This window comes from Piliocolobus tephrosceles, chromosome 10, assembly GCF_002776525.5.
Source record: "Piliocolobus tephrosceles isolate RC106 chromosome 10, ASM277652v3, whole genome shotgun sequence".
In the NCBI taxonomy this organism is placed as follows: Eukaryota; Metazoa; Chordata; class Mammalia; order Primates; family Cercopithecidae; genus Piliocolobus; species Piliocolobus tephrosceles.
In genome coordinates this window covers 53,264,681-53,281,000 of record NC_045443.1, presented here as the reverse complement: position 1 = coordinate 53,281,000, position 16,320 = coordinate 53,264,681, and the positions used below count along the sequence as shown (strand labels likewise).

At 47.2% G+C, this 16,320-nt stretch overlaps 1 protein-coding gene across 1 annotated transcript in view; it reads left to right on the top strand.

Moving 5' to 3' along the window:
• Window positions 1–12,995, top strand: part of RNF41 (ring finger protein 41) — a 33,262-nt gene extending 20,267 nt beyond the window's left edge. Inside the window, exons 4-7 of the mRNA XM_023210800.1 lie at window positions 4,593–4,864; window positions 6,872–7,007; window positions 7,416–7,519; window positions 9,011–12,995. Coding sequence (XP_023066568.1) covers window positions 4,593–4,864; window positions 6,872–7,007; window positions 7,416–7,519; window positions 9,011–9,362 — 864 coding nt within the window. The 3' untranslated portion in view covers window positions 9,363–12,995. The remainder of the gene's footprint in view (window positions 1–4,592; window positions 4,865–6,871; window positions 7,008–7,415; window positions 7,520–9,010) is intronic.
• Window positions 12,996–16,320: the final 3,325 nt, after the last annotated feature.

Sequence of the window (16,320 nt, the reverse complement as noted above, 5' to 3'; positions counted from 1 at the left end):
TGAGGCAGGAGAATCACTTGAACCCAGGAGTAGGAGGTTGCAGTGAGCCGAGATTGCGCCACTGCACTCCAGCCTGGGTGACAGAGTGAGTGAGATTCCATCTCAAAAAAAAAAACCAAAAAAACGAAAAAACAAAATAGCAAATAGGAAGTGGGGAACTGTATGTACTGACCTATTTTTTTCCTGGGATCTACTGAAAAGACCAGCTTTTGATGCAGCCATGCACTCTGCATTTTGATGTGAAAGCTGTCACCTTCAATAGGTCATTTCTCTGCCAGCCTTGCCAGACCAGAGTCAGTTGTATCATCCTGGGGCAAGTATGAGGAGAAGCTCACGATTACCAAGCAAGTACAATGAGTGAGGTGAATCCTTAAGAGTTGTATTCTCGGGACAGCATCCTCGAGGATCCTTATTGCCCTCATTCTGTAAATACCAATTAATCCTTTCTCACTCCTGGCTATCTAGAGATTATCACATTTTCCAAACCAGGAAACTAGGCAATGAGGTTTCATGGCCCTTCCCCCATTCACTGCTTACCTAACTCCCAGGGGCTCCCCTTGAGCCTTTGAGTTTATTTTTTCTCCCAGTACTCCAAAAGGAGTACTGATGCCTTGAACTGAATAAAATTCAGACTGCATTCCAATGGCAACCAGCTCTGGACCTGTCTTCTTTCTAGGCCTTTGCAATCTGCTGCCATTAGAGGCATATTAGATGGGTGTGGAGCAAGTCATCAAGTAGTAGTGTCAGGAGGTCACAGGGTGTGTCAGGTTCCCTCCTCACCCTGGCGGGGCCTTGTCTGTTTTCTGGCACTATCATTTTAGGCAAGTCACTTATGGAAAGGTGAGTCGTAGTTGGTGACAGTCTAGTCAGAAGCCACCCATCTACCTCCAGGCTTTACCTTCTGAGGAGCAGAGCAGGCAACCCTCATGATGCCAGGTTCCCGGACACATTTCTAAGGTTAGAAGGCTCCTGCTAGGGATGCTGATTTCCCCACATCATAATTATTTGTTCTTTGAATAGGTGAAAAATGAACATAATTCAGAAATCAAAATAGTATAAAAAGGTATACAGTGAGAATTCTCACTTCTGTCCTTATTAGTGTCTACCTAATTCCCCCACAGATAACTATTTTTATTAGTTATTTTGGTATCCTTCCAGTGAGTATTAAGACAGATACAAGCAAATATGAATAGATGTCTGCATATATATGTATTTGTATATGCATATGTATATATGAATATATCTATGTTTTTTCACACCTCCTTTTCTTTTTTTTTTTTTTTTTGAGACGGAGTCTCGCTCTGTTGCCCAGGCTGGGGTGCAGTGGCGTGATCTCAGCTCACTGCAAGCTCCGCCTCCCGGGTTTACGCCATTCTCCTGCCTCAGCCTCCCGAGTAGCTGGGACTACAGGCGCCCGCCACCACGCCCGGCTAGTTTTTTGTATTTATTTATTTATTTATTTATTTATTTATTTATTTATTTATTTATTTTATTTTATTTTTTTTTTTGAGACGGAGTCTGGCTCTGTCACCCAGGCTGGAGTGCAGTGGCCGGATCTCAGCTCACTGCAAGCTCCGCCTCCCGGGTTCACGCCATTCTCCTGCCTCAGCCTCCCGGGTAGCTGGGACTATAGGCGCCGCCACCTCGCCTGGCTAGTTTTTTGTATTTTTTAGTAGAGACGGGGTTTCACCGTGTTAGCCAGGATGGTCTCGATCTCCTGACCTCGTGATCCGCCCGTCTCGGCCTCCCAAAGTGCTGGGATTACAGGCTTGAGCCACCGCGCCCGGCCTACACCTCCTTTTCTTTGTTACACAAAAGGTAGCACATTCTGTATGCTTATGCAGGGGTGGCAGGTTTAGCTAGAATGGTTATAAAGAAGTTGACAGGCCGGGCATGGTTGCTTACGCTTGTAATCCTAGCACTTTGGGAGGCTGAGGCAGGTGGGTCACTTGAGGTCAGAAGTTCGAGACAAGCTGGCCAACACGGTGAAATCCCGTCTCTACTAAAAATACAAAAAAAATTAGCCAGGTTGGGTAGGAGTAGCCTGTAATCCCGGCTACTCGGAAGGCTAAGGCAGGAGAATCACTTGAACCCGGGAGGTGGAGGTTGCAGTGACCCAAGATCACTCCACTGCACTCCAGCCTGGGCGACAGGAGCGAGACTGTCAAAAAAAAAAAATGTAATAGGAAACTAAAGTATTTTGTTTTGTTTTGAGACAGAATCTCGCTCCGTCACCCAAGCTGGAGTGCAATGGCGCAATCTTGGCTCACTGCAACCTCCACCTCCCGGGTTCAAGCAATTCTCGTGCCTCAGCTTCCTGAGTAACGGGGATTACAGGGGCGCACCACCATGTGTGGCTAATTTTTGTAATTTTAGTAGAGATGGGGTTTCACCATGTTGGCCAGTCTGGTCTCAAACTCCTGACCTCAAGTGAACTGCCTGCCTCAGCTTCCCAAAGTGCTGGGATCACAGGCATGAGCCACTGTGCCCGGCCTTATTTAGCTTTCTTTTTGTTTTGTTTTGGTTTTTTGAGACGGAGTCTCGCACTTTAGCCCAGGCTGGTGTGCAGTGGCATGATCTTGGCTCACTGCAAGCTCTGCCTCCCAGGTTCATGCCATTCTTCTGCCTCAGCCTCCCAAGTAGCTGGGACTACAGGCGCCTGCCACCACACCCGGCTAATTTTTTGTATTTTTAGTAGAGACGGGGTTTCACTGTGTTAGCCAGGATGGTCTCAATTTCCTGACCTCGTGATCCGCCCGCCTCGGCCTTCCAAAGTGCTGGGATTACAGGCGTGAGCCGCCACGCCTGGCCTAGCTTTTTTTTTTTTTTTTTTGAGGCGGAGTCTCGCTCTGTCGCCGGGACTGGAGTGCAGTGGCCAGATCTCAGCTCACTGCAAGCTCCGCCTCCTGGGTTTACGCCATTCTCCTGCCTCAGCCTCCCGAGTAGCTGGGACTACAGGCGCCCGCCACCTCACCCGGCTAGTTTTGTTTTGTGTTTTTAGTAGAGACGGGGTTTCACCGTGATAGTCAGGATGGTCTCGATCTCCTGACCTCGTGATCCGCCTGTCTCGGCCTCCCAAAGCGCTGGGATTACAGGCTTGAGCCACCGCGCCCGGCCGCCTAGCTTTTTTACATTGAATTTTTGCCAGTAAATATGTCCTCCTGCTCTCTAAATCTATCATCTGAATTATCCTTCAAGACCATATTAAATTTGGTCCTCTTCATAAATACCTGCCGTGATTGAGCTAGCCTGAAAAGACTTCACCCTCCTCTGGACATTTTTGGCAATTACTATGTATGCAATCCAGATGGCAATTAATAATTGGCTGCCTTGTGTCATCTGTCCTATTGTCCTGGAATATCATTTATATCTCTTATTGTTATATAACTTTTTGTTTGTCTTGTTTCACAACTCATTTTTATTTATTTTATTTATTTATTTATTTATTTATTTATTTATTTTTTATTTTTATTTTTTGAGACAGAGTCTCGCTCTGTCGCCCGGGCTGGAGTGCAGTGGCCGCATCTCAGCTCACTGCAAGCTCCGCCTCCCGGGTTTATGCCATTCTCCTGCCTCAGCCTCCGAGTAGCTGGGACTACAGGCGCCCGCCACCTCGCCCAGCTAGTTTTTTGTATTTTTTAGTAGAGACGGGGTTTCACCGTGTTAGCCAGGATGGTCTCGATCTCCTGACCTCGTGATCCGCCCGTCTCGGCCTCCCAAAGTGCTGGGATTACAGGCTTGAGCCACCGCGCCCGGCCACAACTCCTTTTTAATCTTGAGCACAGGGAACATAGATATATATTTTTTGAAACCTGTCCTGGCTTTGTCACCCAGGCTGGAGTGCAGTGGTGCAGTCTTGGTTCACTGCAACCTCCGCCTCCTGGGCTCAAACCATCGTCCGTCCTCCCACCTCAGCCTTCTGGCTAGCTGGGACTATAGGCATGTGCCACCATGCCCGGCTAATTTTTTTGTTTTTTTGAAATGGAGTCTTGTTCTGTTGCCCAGGCTGGAGTGCAGTGGTGCAATCTTGGCTCACTGCAACCTCCACCTCCTGGGTTCAAGCAATTCTTCTGCCTTAGCCTCCTGAGTATCTGTGATTATAGGTGTGTGCCACCACCCCTGGCTGATTTTTTTGTATTTTTAGTAGAGACAGGGTTTCACCATGTTGGTCAGGCTGGTCTTGAACTCCTGACCTCGTGGTCTGCCTGCCTCGGCCTCCCAAAGTGCTGGGATTACAGGCATGAGCCACTGCGCCTGGCCTACGCCCGGCTGATTTTTGTAACTTTTGTAGAGATGTGGTTTTGTCATGTTGTCTGGGATGGTCTCAAACTCCTGAGGTCAAACAGCGTGCCTACCTTAGCCTCCCAAAGTGCTGGGATTACAGGCATGAGCCACCATGCCTAGCAGGAAACATATCTTAAGCCTGTCCCCTACAATGCCTTGCCCATAGTAGATCTATACTTTGCTTGACCCAACAGACCTCTTGCGGTAGAAGCTGCTCAAAGGCACGATTGGCTTTGTAGAGTTATCATATCCAGGCTCTTAGGTCCTGCTAATTCCCTATGCCCCTTTTGCCTTGTTCTCTCTTCTAGGCACCTCATTGTGAACATGCTTTCTGCAATGCCTGTATCACCCAGTGGTTCTCTCAGCAACAGACATGTCCAGTGGACCGTAGTGTTGTGACGGTCGCCCATCTGCGCCCAGTACCTCGGATCATGCGGAACATGTTGTCAAAGCTACAGATTGCCTGTGACAACGCTGTGTTTGGCTGTAGTGCCGTTGTCCGGCTTGACAACCTCATGTCTCACCTCAGCGACTGTGAGCACAACCCGAAACGGCCTGTGACCTGTGAACAGGGCTGTGGGTGAGATCTGTTCCCTTCTTCTGCCCCACATGGATAAGGGCCATTTCATTTATGCCCCTATCGCTGGATGCCCTCCTCACTAGCCGAGGAGGTCTCTTAGGCATGTTGGCAAGGAGTATTCTTAGCCTCCTTGGCTCCCTGCTCTAAGATCTTACTTTCTTCCTGCTTTTCCAACTATAATCATTTTGCTCTTGCTTTAACAAAAGAAGGGGCACAGCAATTCAGTAAATTTGTATAATAACACTAAAGGTTGATTGACTCTATTCTTCCCTTTCAGTCCAATACTACTTTCTGTTTGTCAGTTTGACTGCTGTAATTGCCAGCCTTCTCATATTTCCTCTTACCCTATTTTTTCTTTCTGTGGGTTATGAAATATTTGACTAAATGTTGATAGCTGAGGGGTGTGTTAGCTCATACCTGTAATCCTAGCACTTTGGGAGGCCAAAGTGGGCAGGTCACTTCAGGCCAGGAGTTCAAGACTAACCTGGCCAACATGGCAAAACCTTGTCTCTATTAAAAATACAAAAATTAGCCAGGTGTGGAGGCAGGTGTGGTGGCTCACACCTGTAATCCCAGCACTTTGGGAGGCCAAGGCAGGCAGATCACGAGGTCAGGAGATTGAGACCATCCTGGCTAACACAGTGAAACCCCATCTCTGCAAAAATACAAAAAATTAGCCAGGCATGGTGGCAGGCGCCTGTAGGGGAAAGCTACTTGGGAGACTGAGGCAGGAGAATGGCGTGAACCAGGGAGGAGGAGCTTGCAGTGAGCCGAGATCACGCCACTGCACTGTAGCCTGAGCAACAGAGCAAGACTCTGTCTCAAAAAAAAAAAAAAATTAGCCAGGTATGGTGGTGCACGCCTGTAATCCCAGCTACTCAGAAGGCTGAAGCATGAGAATCGCTTAAAACCAGGAGGTAGAGGTTGCAGTAAGCCGAGATCACACCATTGCACTCCAGCCTGGGCTGGACTCTGTTCCCCCTAAGTAACTTAAGAAATAAAAAGAATATTGATAGCTGGGGCTGTGAATATAGGGCTTCTCTGAAGGAATAAGTGCACAGGCAGAATCTGTAGGAGGAAAAGGAGAGCTGTGCAGTAGATAAAAACAGTGTGTCAAAATAAATAGTCCCAGTGCGGTGACTCACGCCTGTAATCCCAGCACTTGGGAGGCTGAGGCGGATGGATCACCTGAGGTCAGGAGTTCAAGACCAGTGTAGCCAACATGGTGAAACCCAGTCTCTACTAAAAATACAAAAATTAGCCAGGCGTGGTGGCAGGCACCTGTAATCCCAGCTGCTCGGGAGGCTGAGGCACAAGAATTGCTTGAACCCCATGAGGCGGAGATTGCAGTGAGCTGAGACCGTGCTATTACACTGTAACCTGGGCAACAAGAGTGAAACTCGGTCTCAAAAAAAAAAAAAGTAAAATAATAGGCCAGGCACGGTGGCTTATGCCTGTAATCCCAGCACTTTGGGAGGCCAAGGCGGGGCGGATCACATGAGGCCAAGAGTTTGAGACCAGCCTGGCTAACATGGGGAAACCCGTTTCTACTAAAAATACAAAAAGTTAGCTGGGCATGGTGGTGCACGCCTGTAATCCCAGCTACCCAGGAGGCTAAGGCAGGAGAAATCACTTGAACCTGGGAGGCAGAGGTTGCGCTGAGCTGAGATTGTGCCATTGCACTCCAGTTTGGGCAACAAGAGCGAAACTCCACGTCAAAAAAAAAAAAAAGATAAAAAATAAAATAAGATAAAATAAATATAAAAAGTAGATAAAACACTGTGTCTTGATTGGGGAAAGAAATTTAAGGAAAATAGACAGCAAAGGGGCAAGTAGGAAGCTTGGAAGAAGAAAGTGAAGGGAATGAACGAGGGAGGCCTGAAATGAATGTTAGAAATTTTGGGTAGGACACAATCTACTCAGCAGTTATCTGCCACAGAATAGGCCATTTTCGTACATGTCCTGGTGATCACCCCTGTTCTGCTCTTTCCCCACCCTGGTCTGCAGCCTGGAGATGCCCAAAGATGAGCTGCCCAACCATAACTGCATTAAGCACCTGCGCTCAGTGGTACAGCAGCAGCAGACACGCATTGCAGAGCTGGAGAAGACGTCAGCTGAACACAAACACCAGCTGGCAGAGCAGGTAGGCCCCAAGACACAGGGGAGAACATATCCCTCATATGCAGATAACTGCCTGCCTGGGGGTAATAAAACCAGTTGTGAACACACAGACCTGTGCTTACACTTGTGAGCTTGGATGAGTGGCTATTCTGCCTGTGGCTTAGCAGGGAATCAGACTGGAGCTCTCCTTGACTTTCCTTCATCCCATTCATAGCATTCATTCACCTAACAGTTATCAGATGCCTCCTCTGTGAAGGCACATTTTGTAAGTACTAAAGAGACAGCTGTGAGTGAGACAGTCCTATCCCTGTCTTCCTGAAGCTTACAAACTGGTTGTTCTTCAGATCTCAGTTGTCCTCATTCTCGGATAAACTTTTGTCTTTTTTCTGCTGTTTGCCTTAACCATTATTCCTGTTCTTCTCCACAACAGAAGCGAGACATCCAGCTGCTAAAGGCATACATGCGTGCAATCCGCAGTGTCAACCCCAACCTTCAGAACCTGGAGGAGACAATTGAATACAACGAGATCCTAGAGTGAGTGTCACTCAGGACATGGAGTGATTCCACATCCTGACAATAAGGCCTGAAAGGAGCTAAGAGCAGGAGAGTAGCAGAAGGAGGGCATTGGAGAGCTGGGCTGGGGGGTCACTGCTTCTCAGATATTGGCATTAAGGACAGGGGCAGAGGAGAAGAGGATAACCCTTAGCTCCACTACAGGATGTCTTACGTGTTTGGGTGGATAGAAGGGAAAGCCTACCCAAGGATGCACTTTATCCAGAATTAGGTGAGTACCCATGTACAAAGCCCTGTATTAAAGGCTGTGGAGTGCTAGGAGGGCCAAAAAGAAATAGAAGATAGGCCGGGCGTGTTGACTCACGCCTGTAATCCCAGCACTTTGGGAGGCCGAGGCGAGCAGATCACGAGGTCAGGAGATCGAGACCATCCTGGCTAACACAGTGAAACCCTGTCTCTACTGAAAAAACAAAAACAAAAAAATTAGCTGGGCATGGTGATGGGCGCCTGCAGTCCCAGCTACTCGGGAGGCTGAGGCAGGAGAATGGCGTGAACTCGGGAGGCGGAGCTTGCAGTGAGCTGAGATTGCGCCACTGCACTCCAGCCTGGGCAACAGAGTGAGACTCCATCTCAAGAAAAAAAAAAAAAGAAATAGAAGATATTATCCCTGTCTTCAGGTAGCTTACAACCCAGAGAAGAGGAGGCAGAGTGCAAGTCCAGGAAAGTGATCTCTAAAATGCAGCAAAAGGCCGGGCGCGGTGGCTCAAGCCTGTAATCCCAGCACTTTGGGAGGCCGAGACGGGCGGATCACAAGGTCAGGAGATCGAGACCATCCTGGCTAACACTGTGAAACCCCGTCTCTACTAAAAAATACAAAAAACTAGCCGGGCGAGGTGGCGGGCGCCTGTAGTCCCAGCTACTCGGGAGGCTGAGGCAGGAGAATGGCGTGAACCTGGGAGGTGGAGCTTGTAGCGAGCTGGGATCCGGCCACTGCACTCCAGCCCGGGCGACAGAGCAAGACTCCGTCTCAAAAAAAATAAATAAATAAAATAAAATAAAATGCAGCAAAAACAAGTGAAGTATACAAGCGAAGTCTAAGATATTTTTCAGTTCTGGAGTCCTGTACAGTTCATAGACTAAACTGTAAGTGTGAATCAATATATATAGGGCAAATAGTGCTGAGTGGGCCATAGTAGAGAGGAATAATTGTTTTATTCACTAAACATAGAGCACTAACTGTGTTAGGTGCTGTATGTGCTAAGTATTGGAATTTCAAAGAAAAGTAACAGGGCTAGAGTGCAGACTCGTGGAATTTAATCTGGTGGGTAACGTTTGGTGACTCAGTTGGGACCAACTGGGGAAAGATTCGGGGTTTCTGAGCCATTCATGGAAGGAAAGAAGGAAGAATAGGTGAGCTGAGTGCAGAGTGGGTAGTTATTTCTATTAGCAGAAAAAGCCAATACAGAGAAAGGAGATGAGGTGGAATGACCATCTTTAACCACCTCCACACAGGTGGGTGAACTCCCTTCAGCCAGCAAGAGTGACCCGCTGGGGAGGGATGATCTCGACTCCTGATGCCGTGCTCCAGGCTGTAATCAAGCGCTCCCTGGTGGAGAGTGGCTGTCCTGCTTCTATTGTCAACGAGCTGATTGAAAATGCCCACGAGCGTAGCTGGCCCCAGGGTCTGGCCACACTAGAGACTAGACAGATGAACCGACGCTACTATGAGAACTACGTGGCCAAGCGCATCCCTGGCAAGCAGGCTGTTGTCGTGATGGCCTGTGAGAACCAGCATATGGGTGATGACATGGTGCAGGAGCCAGGCCTTGTCATGATATTTGCTCATGGCGTGGAAGAGATATAGGAGAACTCGATTGGCTATCAGGAAGAGATGGAAATCAGAAAATCCCATCACTCCAGCAGCTGGGACCTGAGTCCTCTCCACCATCCTTAATACTGTGGCTTATACCTGAGCCACACATCTCACTGCCCTTCTGGCACTGAAGGGCCCTGGGGTAGTTTGCTCAGCCTTTCAGGTGGGAAACCCAGATTTCCTCCCTTTGCCATATTCCCCTAAAATGTCTATAAATTATCAGTCTGGGTGGGAAAGCCCCCACCTCCATCCATTTTCCTGCTTAGGGTTCCTGGTTCCAGTTATTTTCAGAAAGCACAAAAAGATTCAATTTCCCTGGAGTGTCAGGACAGAGTAAGGAATCTCTAGTTGTTCCTCTCCTCCAAAACCAGGGAATCAGAGCAGGCAGGCCTGTTGACTCTAAGCAGCAGACATCCTGAATAAATGGTAAGGGTGGAGCCAAATCTCTAGAAATAAGTAGTGAGGCCAGTAATTGGCCATCACTGATGGCCCTTAGGGAAAGATTGGACCTCTGTGCCAAGCAGTATCCCTGTTCAGTCCACCTTAAAGGTGCAGGCACCCACTGGGTCTACCAGTATGCAGGTTGGGATACTGGAAATTTCCAGATGAGCTCTTCTTTCCTACAAGTTTTCATAATTAGGATGCCAGGGTTTAGGGTAGGGGTTAGTCTGTTGGGGTTGATGTGTTCAGCAAGAAGCTACTCCTAGCTTTTGCTAAAATATGGTCAGCACTGCCTTTTGTGGCACAGGCCATAATTGTTCCATAGAGCCCCCTCTAGCCCTGTGACTGTAGTTAGTTACTTTGATAATTTTCTTTGGCCATTGTTTATATTTCACAAACTCCACCTACTTCCCCTCCCCTTCCCCCTTTTTTTTTTAAGAATGGCCTGATCATGGCTATCTCAGCCACATTGTTGGCAATTTAATTTATTTACTTTTTTTTTTTTAAGAAAGGAAAAAAGAAAAAAAATCAAACTTGAAGCTTTTGATGTTCCTATAGTGGGGATTTTGGATAGGGTGGGACAGGGATGGGGGTGTGTTTTATATTTTTTCCTTTTCAGCACAACCTTTGGCTTTAATATAGGAAGAGCCAAGGGAGTCCTCGGCTGAACTTACAATATCTGCCCCAAACCTCTGTAACCCCAACTGAAATGAGGAGCTTCCTCTATTCCTGTGAAGGATATGACAGTCCAGCGTCGATGCCTGTGCCCTCTGGAAAAATTTCCTCTTAGCCCTTCCAGGGCCTCATCATAAAACTCTGGATTTAGAGTATTCATTTTGAAGGCAACCCCCCGCTTCCCCAAGTTTTCTTGGAGCTGTATAGCTGGGTTCTAAGCTTCACCATGCAAATCAGAAATTTTATCTCTGTCTCTAAGTACAGGCTGTGCTGTGTCTCACCCACACCCCCCGGGGACTTCAGTTCCATTTCAGGTTACCTGGGGCATACCTTGATCCCTAGAGTGACTGGCAGAGTAAGTAAGAGAAGGGGAGGGATAGTAGGTGTGATAATTTTCATATGGAGGTGGGAGTGTGGTTGGAGATAGAAAGTCTCCTCCCCACCATGTGATAGCTTCCTCTCAGAGTTTTATTCCAGGCTAGCTTACTGCAGGTCTGGGTAGTTGGATCATGGCTCCACTGGGATTGGGGTGGAGGGATACAGCTTGAGGGGAGTAGGGTTCCAGCTCCGGGACATTGTGCTCAGGAATTTGAAAACGCTGCTATACTTATTCTGGTTACTACATTTCTTCCACTCCCCTTTCCCCTCCCTGCCTTACCAAGGCTCATACTGTCCTGTCCTTACCCTCAGATGGAGCCAGGAAGCTCAGTGAAAGGCTTCCCTACCCTTTGCACTAGTGTCTCTGCAGGTTGCTGGTTGTGTTGTATGTGCTGTTCCATGGTGTTGACTGCACTAATAATAAACCTTTTACTCAACTCTCTAAATTCTTCAACATTACTCCCTTTCCTGGGAAGATTTCCCCTCTGCTTTTGCCTTTCTGTCACCTTAATTCCCCTTCTTCTTTCCTTTGTTACCTACCCTTATCTTAGCACTAACTTCTCTTTCAGGAGGATGTCTGACAGTAGTGTGCACTTTGCAGCTGCTTTCCCGTGTACCCTCCTGCATTCTTCCCTTCTATGTTCTGTTCTGTAGCAGCCAAAGCTCGCTCTCTAGTGATCTGAACTGTGTGCTTCCCAGGGTCTGCCTTGATCCTAAATTCCATGTCTTCCCTGAGTGGTCCTGAGTTTTTGGGATAATTTCTACAGAAAATAGGTATATATTGTTTTCCTTTGTCCCACAAGCAACTTTGCTTTAGAATCTAGAATTCCTTTGCAGGCAGAGAAGCCTCCACCCTCCAGTGTTTCCTAACTAAGAACGTAAATGTAAGGAGGGAGATGTACTTGCAGAGGCTTCATAATTATTTACTTACAAAGATAGTCTTCATAGACTGGGCACGGTGGCTCACACCTGTAATCCCAACACTTTGGGAGGCCGAGGCGGGTGGATCATGAGGTCAGGAGATTGAGACCATCCTGGCTAACACGGTGAAACCTCGTCTCTACTAAAAATATTAAAAATTAGCCAGGCATGGTGGCAGGCGCCTGTAGTCCCAGCTACTCAGGAGGCTGAAGCAGAATGGTGTGAACCTGGGAGGTGGAGCTTGCAGTGAGCCAAGATTGCGCCACTGCACTCCAGCCTGGGTGACAGAGCAAGACTTCGTCTCAAAAAAAAAACAAAAAACAGTCTTCATAAGTATTTGCCGCTACCTTTTCCCGTCATAAGAAAAAGGTTAGCCAGGCATGGTGGACGCCCCTGTGATCCCAGCTCCTTGGAAGGCTGAGGCACAAGAATAGCTTGAACCTGGAAGGTGGAGGTTGCATTGAGCCAAGATTGTGCCACTGCACTCCAGCCTGGGTGACAGAGCAAGAGCCTGTCTCAGAAAAAAAAGAAAAAGAATATCTTTTCACCCTCCCAGAAATATGTTTTAAATTTGTTGAGCATTTATCATGCACCTAATGTAAACCTAATAGCACTCTAGATACTGTAGCGGCTTGAAAAAAAAAAAAAAAAGCATTTCTGTGCTCACTGAGTCTGCATTCTATGCACACAAGGTATGATTATAAAATACTGATAAGCATGTCACAGTATAGAGCATAAGAGGCGATGTATGTATCCTAGTGACATTAGCAATGCTTTTCCCCCCTTAAACTCCTTTAAAATTACTTTTAGAACTTGCTGCTCATGCTTGTGAATGTCATGAATGGTGTCATATTGTCCTTTTAGGGTAGATTCGATTTTTAGAAACAAATATTCATTGAATGTCTGCCCTATGAGATACTCACTAGAGTGAACATGAGGAGGCTTATGTAGCAAAATGGCACCTACCTGCAAATAACTTAGTCCCTAATGGAGATGAATATATAATAAGGGATCATAAATGTGCTAAGTGGATTTACTAGTAATATGTGAGCCAAGGACGATAAAGCTCCTGATTCTGATGGGTATCGGGAAAGGCTTTTCAGGAAGTGTTATTTGTTCTAGGTCAGAGGTCAGCAAACTACAGGTTACAACCCCACTGCCTGCTTTTGTAAAAAACTTTATTGGAATACAGTTATGCCCATTTGTTTATATATTGTCCGTGGCTGCTTTCACATTACAACAGCAGGGTTAAGTAGCTGGAACAAAGCCTAAAATAGTTGGTCTTTTACAGAAAAAAATTGCCAACCTGTTCTAAACTTTTAAGGTCAGGAGAACTGGGGGAAGGAGGGAGTAGAAAGAACACTGTCACCCAGACTGGAATGCAGTGGCAACATCATATAGCTCATTGTAGCCTCAAACTCCTGGGCTCTAGTGGTCTTCCCACTTCAGCTTCTGGAGTAGCTGGGGCTACTGCACCTAGCATTGTCTTAATTTGTTTTAATACTATTAAAAAATTTTTTTTGTTTCATCTCTTTCAGTGACTTTGATACATTGTTTTTTTCTTTCTTTCTTTTTTTTTTTTTTTTTTTTTGAGATAGGGTCTGGTTCTGTAGCCGTGGCTGGAGTGCAGTGATGCAATTTTGGCTCACTGCAACCTCCACCACCACAGGCACGTGCCACCACACCGGGCTAATTTTTTGTATTTTTTGTAGAGATGGGGTTTCACCATGTTGCTCAGGCTGGTCTGAAACTCCTGAGCTCAAGCAATCAACCTGCCTTGACCTCCCAAAGTGCTGGGATTACAAGTGTGAGCCACTACACCTGGCCTCATTGTCTTAATTTTTTACTTCAGTATATGCATTGGAAAAAAATATTTTTTGATATTGCCTAAATAACAAGTGCTTACAATTAACAATGTATAATGAATAATCTAAACAAATCCATATTTACATTACCCTAATTGTCCCAAGAAAAGTCTTTTTTTTTGACACAGGATCTCACTCTGTCACCTAGGCTAGAGTGCAGTGGCACAATCATGACTCACCACAGCTCACTACAGCCTCGACCTCCTGCTGGGCTCAAGCACTCCTCCCATCTCAGCCTCCTAAGCAGCTGGGACCACAGATGTGCACCACCATGCCCAGCTGATTTGTTTCTTGTATAGTTTGTAGAGACAGGGTTTCACCATGTTACCCAGGTTGGTCTCAAACTCCTGAGCTCAAGTGATCTGCCCACCTCAGCCTCCCAAAGTGTTGGGATTACAAGTGTGAGCCATTGCTGAAAAGTCCTTTTGTAGCTAATTTTTGACTAAATCTGGGTCCAATCCAGGACCACAAATTACGTCAGGTTATTTCTCTTTTACCCTCTTTATCTGGGTTCCTGAAACAACCTTTTTTGTGTATAACCCTAATTTGTTGAAAAGATTGGCTGGGTGCAGTGGCTCACGCCTGTAATCCCAGCACTTTGGGAGGCCAAGGCGGGGCGGATCACGAGGTCAGGAGATCAAGACCATCCTGGCTAACACGGTGAAACCCTGTCTCAACTAAAAATATATTTAAAAAATTAGCCCAGTGTGGTGGCAGGCGCCTGTAGTCCCAGCTACTTGGGAGAATGGCATGAACCCGGGAGGTGGAGCTTGCAGTGAGCCGAGATCGTGCCACTGCACTCCAGCCTGGGTGACAGAGTGAGACTCTGTCTCGAAAAGATAAGATTGAGCCAGTTTTCTGGAGAATGGTGGTTTGAACTTGATTGCTTTTTTTTCTTTTCAGATGGGGTCTCGCTTTGTTCCCCAGGCAGGAGTGCAGTGGCACGATCTCAGCTCACTGCAACCTCCGCCTCCTGGGTTCAAGTGATTCTCTTGCCTCATCAGCCTCCCAAGTAGCTAGGACTACAGGCACATGCCACCATCCCCGGCTAATTTTTGTAGTTTTAGTAGAGATGGGGTTTTACTATGTTGGGCAGGCTGGTCTTGAACTCCTGACCTCAACTGATCCACCCACCTTGGCCTCCCAAAGTGTTTGGATTACAGGTGTGAGCCACCGCACCTGGCCTAGCTCCTGTTTTACTAAATAAAATTAGATAGGGTCTTGAGAGATTCAAGTTAAACAGTTCTGGGGACAGAAGACATCACAGGAGAGAGATGTTCTTCATTTTGTAACATTAGGAGATATGCCCCACCATTAGCCTTTTTTTTTTTTTTTTTTTTTGAGACTGAGTTTCGCTCTTGTAGTGCAGGCTGGAGTGCAATGGTGCCATCTCAGCTCACTGCAACCTCCGCCTCCCCGGTTCAAGCGATTCTCCTGCCTCAGCCTCCTGAGTAGCTGGGATTACAGGCACATGCCACCATGCCCGGCTAGTTTTTGTATTTTTAGTAGAGACGGGGTTTCAGCACATTGGCCAGGCTGGTCTCGAACTCCTGACCTCAGGTGGTCCACCTGCCTCGGCCTCCCAAAGTGCTGGGATTACAGGTGTGAGCCACCGTGCCTGGCTATGCTAAATTTCACAACTTTTAAATGATGGCTTAAATTAAAAAAAGAAAAGAAAAACTTGTGGACCAGGCACAGTGACTCATGCCTGTAATCCCAGCACTTTGGGAGGCTGAGGTGGGAGGACCATTTGAGTTCAAGACCAGCCTACAAAATACAGTGAGACTTCATCTCTACAAAAAGAATTTTTCTTTCTTTCTTTTTTTTTTTAAAAAAAAACGTAATCTCGCTCTGTCCCCCAGGCTGGAGTGCAGTGGCACATCTCGGCTCACTGCAAGCTCCGCCTCCTGGGTTCATGCCATTCTCCTGCCTCAGCCTCCCAAGTAGCTGGGACTACAGGCGCCCACCACCACGCCTGGCTAATTTTTGTATTTTTAGTAGAGACAGGGTTTCACAGTGTTAGCCAGGATGGTCTCGATCTCCTGACCTCGTGACCCGCCCACCTCAGCCTCCCAAAGTGTTGGGATTACAGGCGTGAGCCACCACTCCCGGCCTAGAATTTGTTTTAAATTAGCCAAGTGTGGTGGCATGTGCCTGTAGTCCCAGCTGCTTGAGAGGCTGAGGCAGGAGGATCCCTTGAGCCCAGGAGTTGAAGAATACAAGGAGCTAAGACTGCACCACTGCACTCCAGTCTGGGCGAGACAGTGAGATCCCATCTCCTTTTTTCTGAGGCAGAGTCTCGCTCTGTTACCCAGGCTGGAGTGCAGTGGCGTGATGTTGGCTCACTGCTGCTTTCCTGTCCTGAGACGTCATCTTAAAATGCTTGTGGGCAAAAAACAAAAAGGTCCACCAATTTGCACTTTCTTTTAAATTGAGATCCCAGCATGAATAAAAACAAGTAAGAGGGGGCCGGGCGCAGTGGCTCAAGCCTGTGATCCCAGCACTTTGGGAGGCCGAGATGGGTGGATCACGAGGTCAGGAGATCAAGACCATCCTGGCTAACATGGTGAAACCCCGTCTCTACTAAAAAAAAAATACAAAAAACTAGCCGGGCGAGGTGGCCGGCGCCTGTAGTCCCAGCTACTCGGGAGGCTGAGGCAGGAGAATGG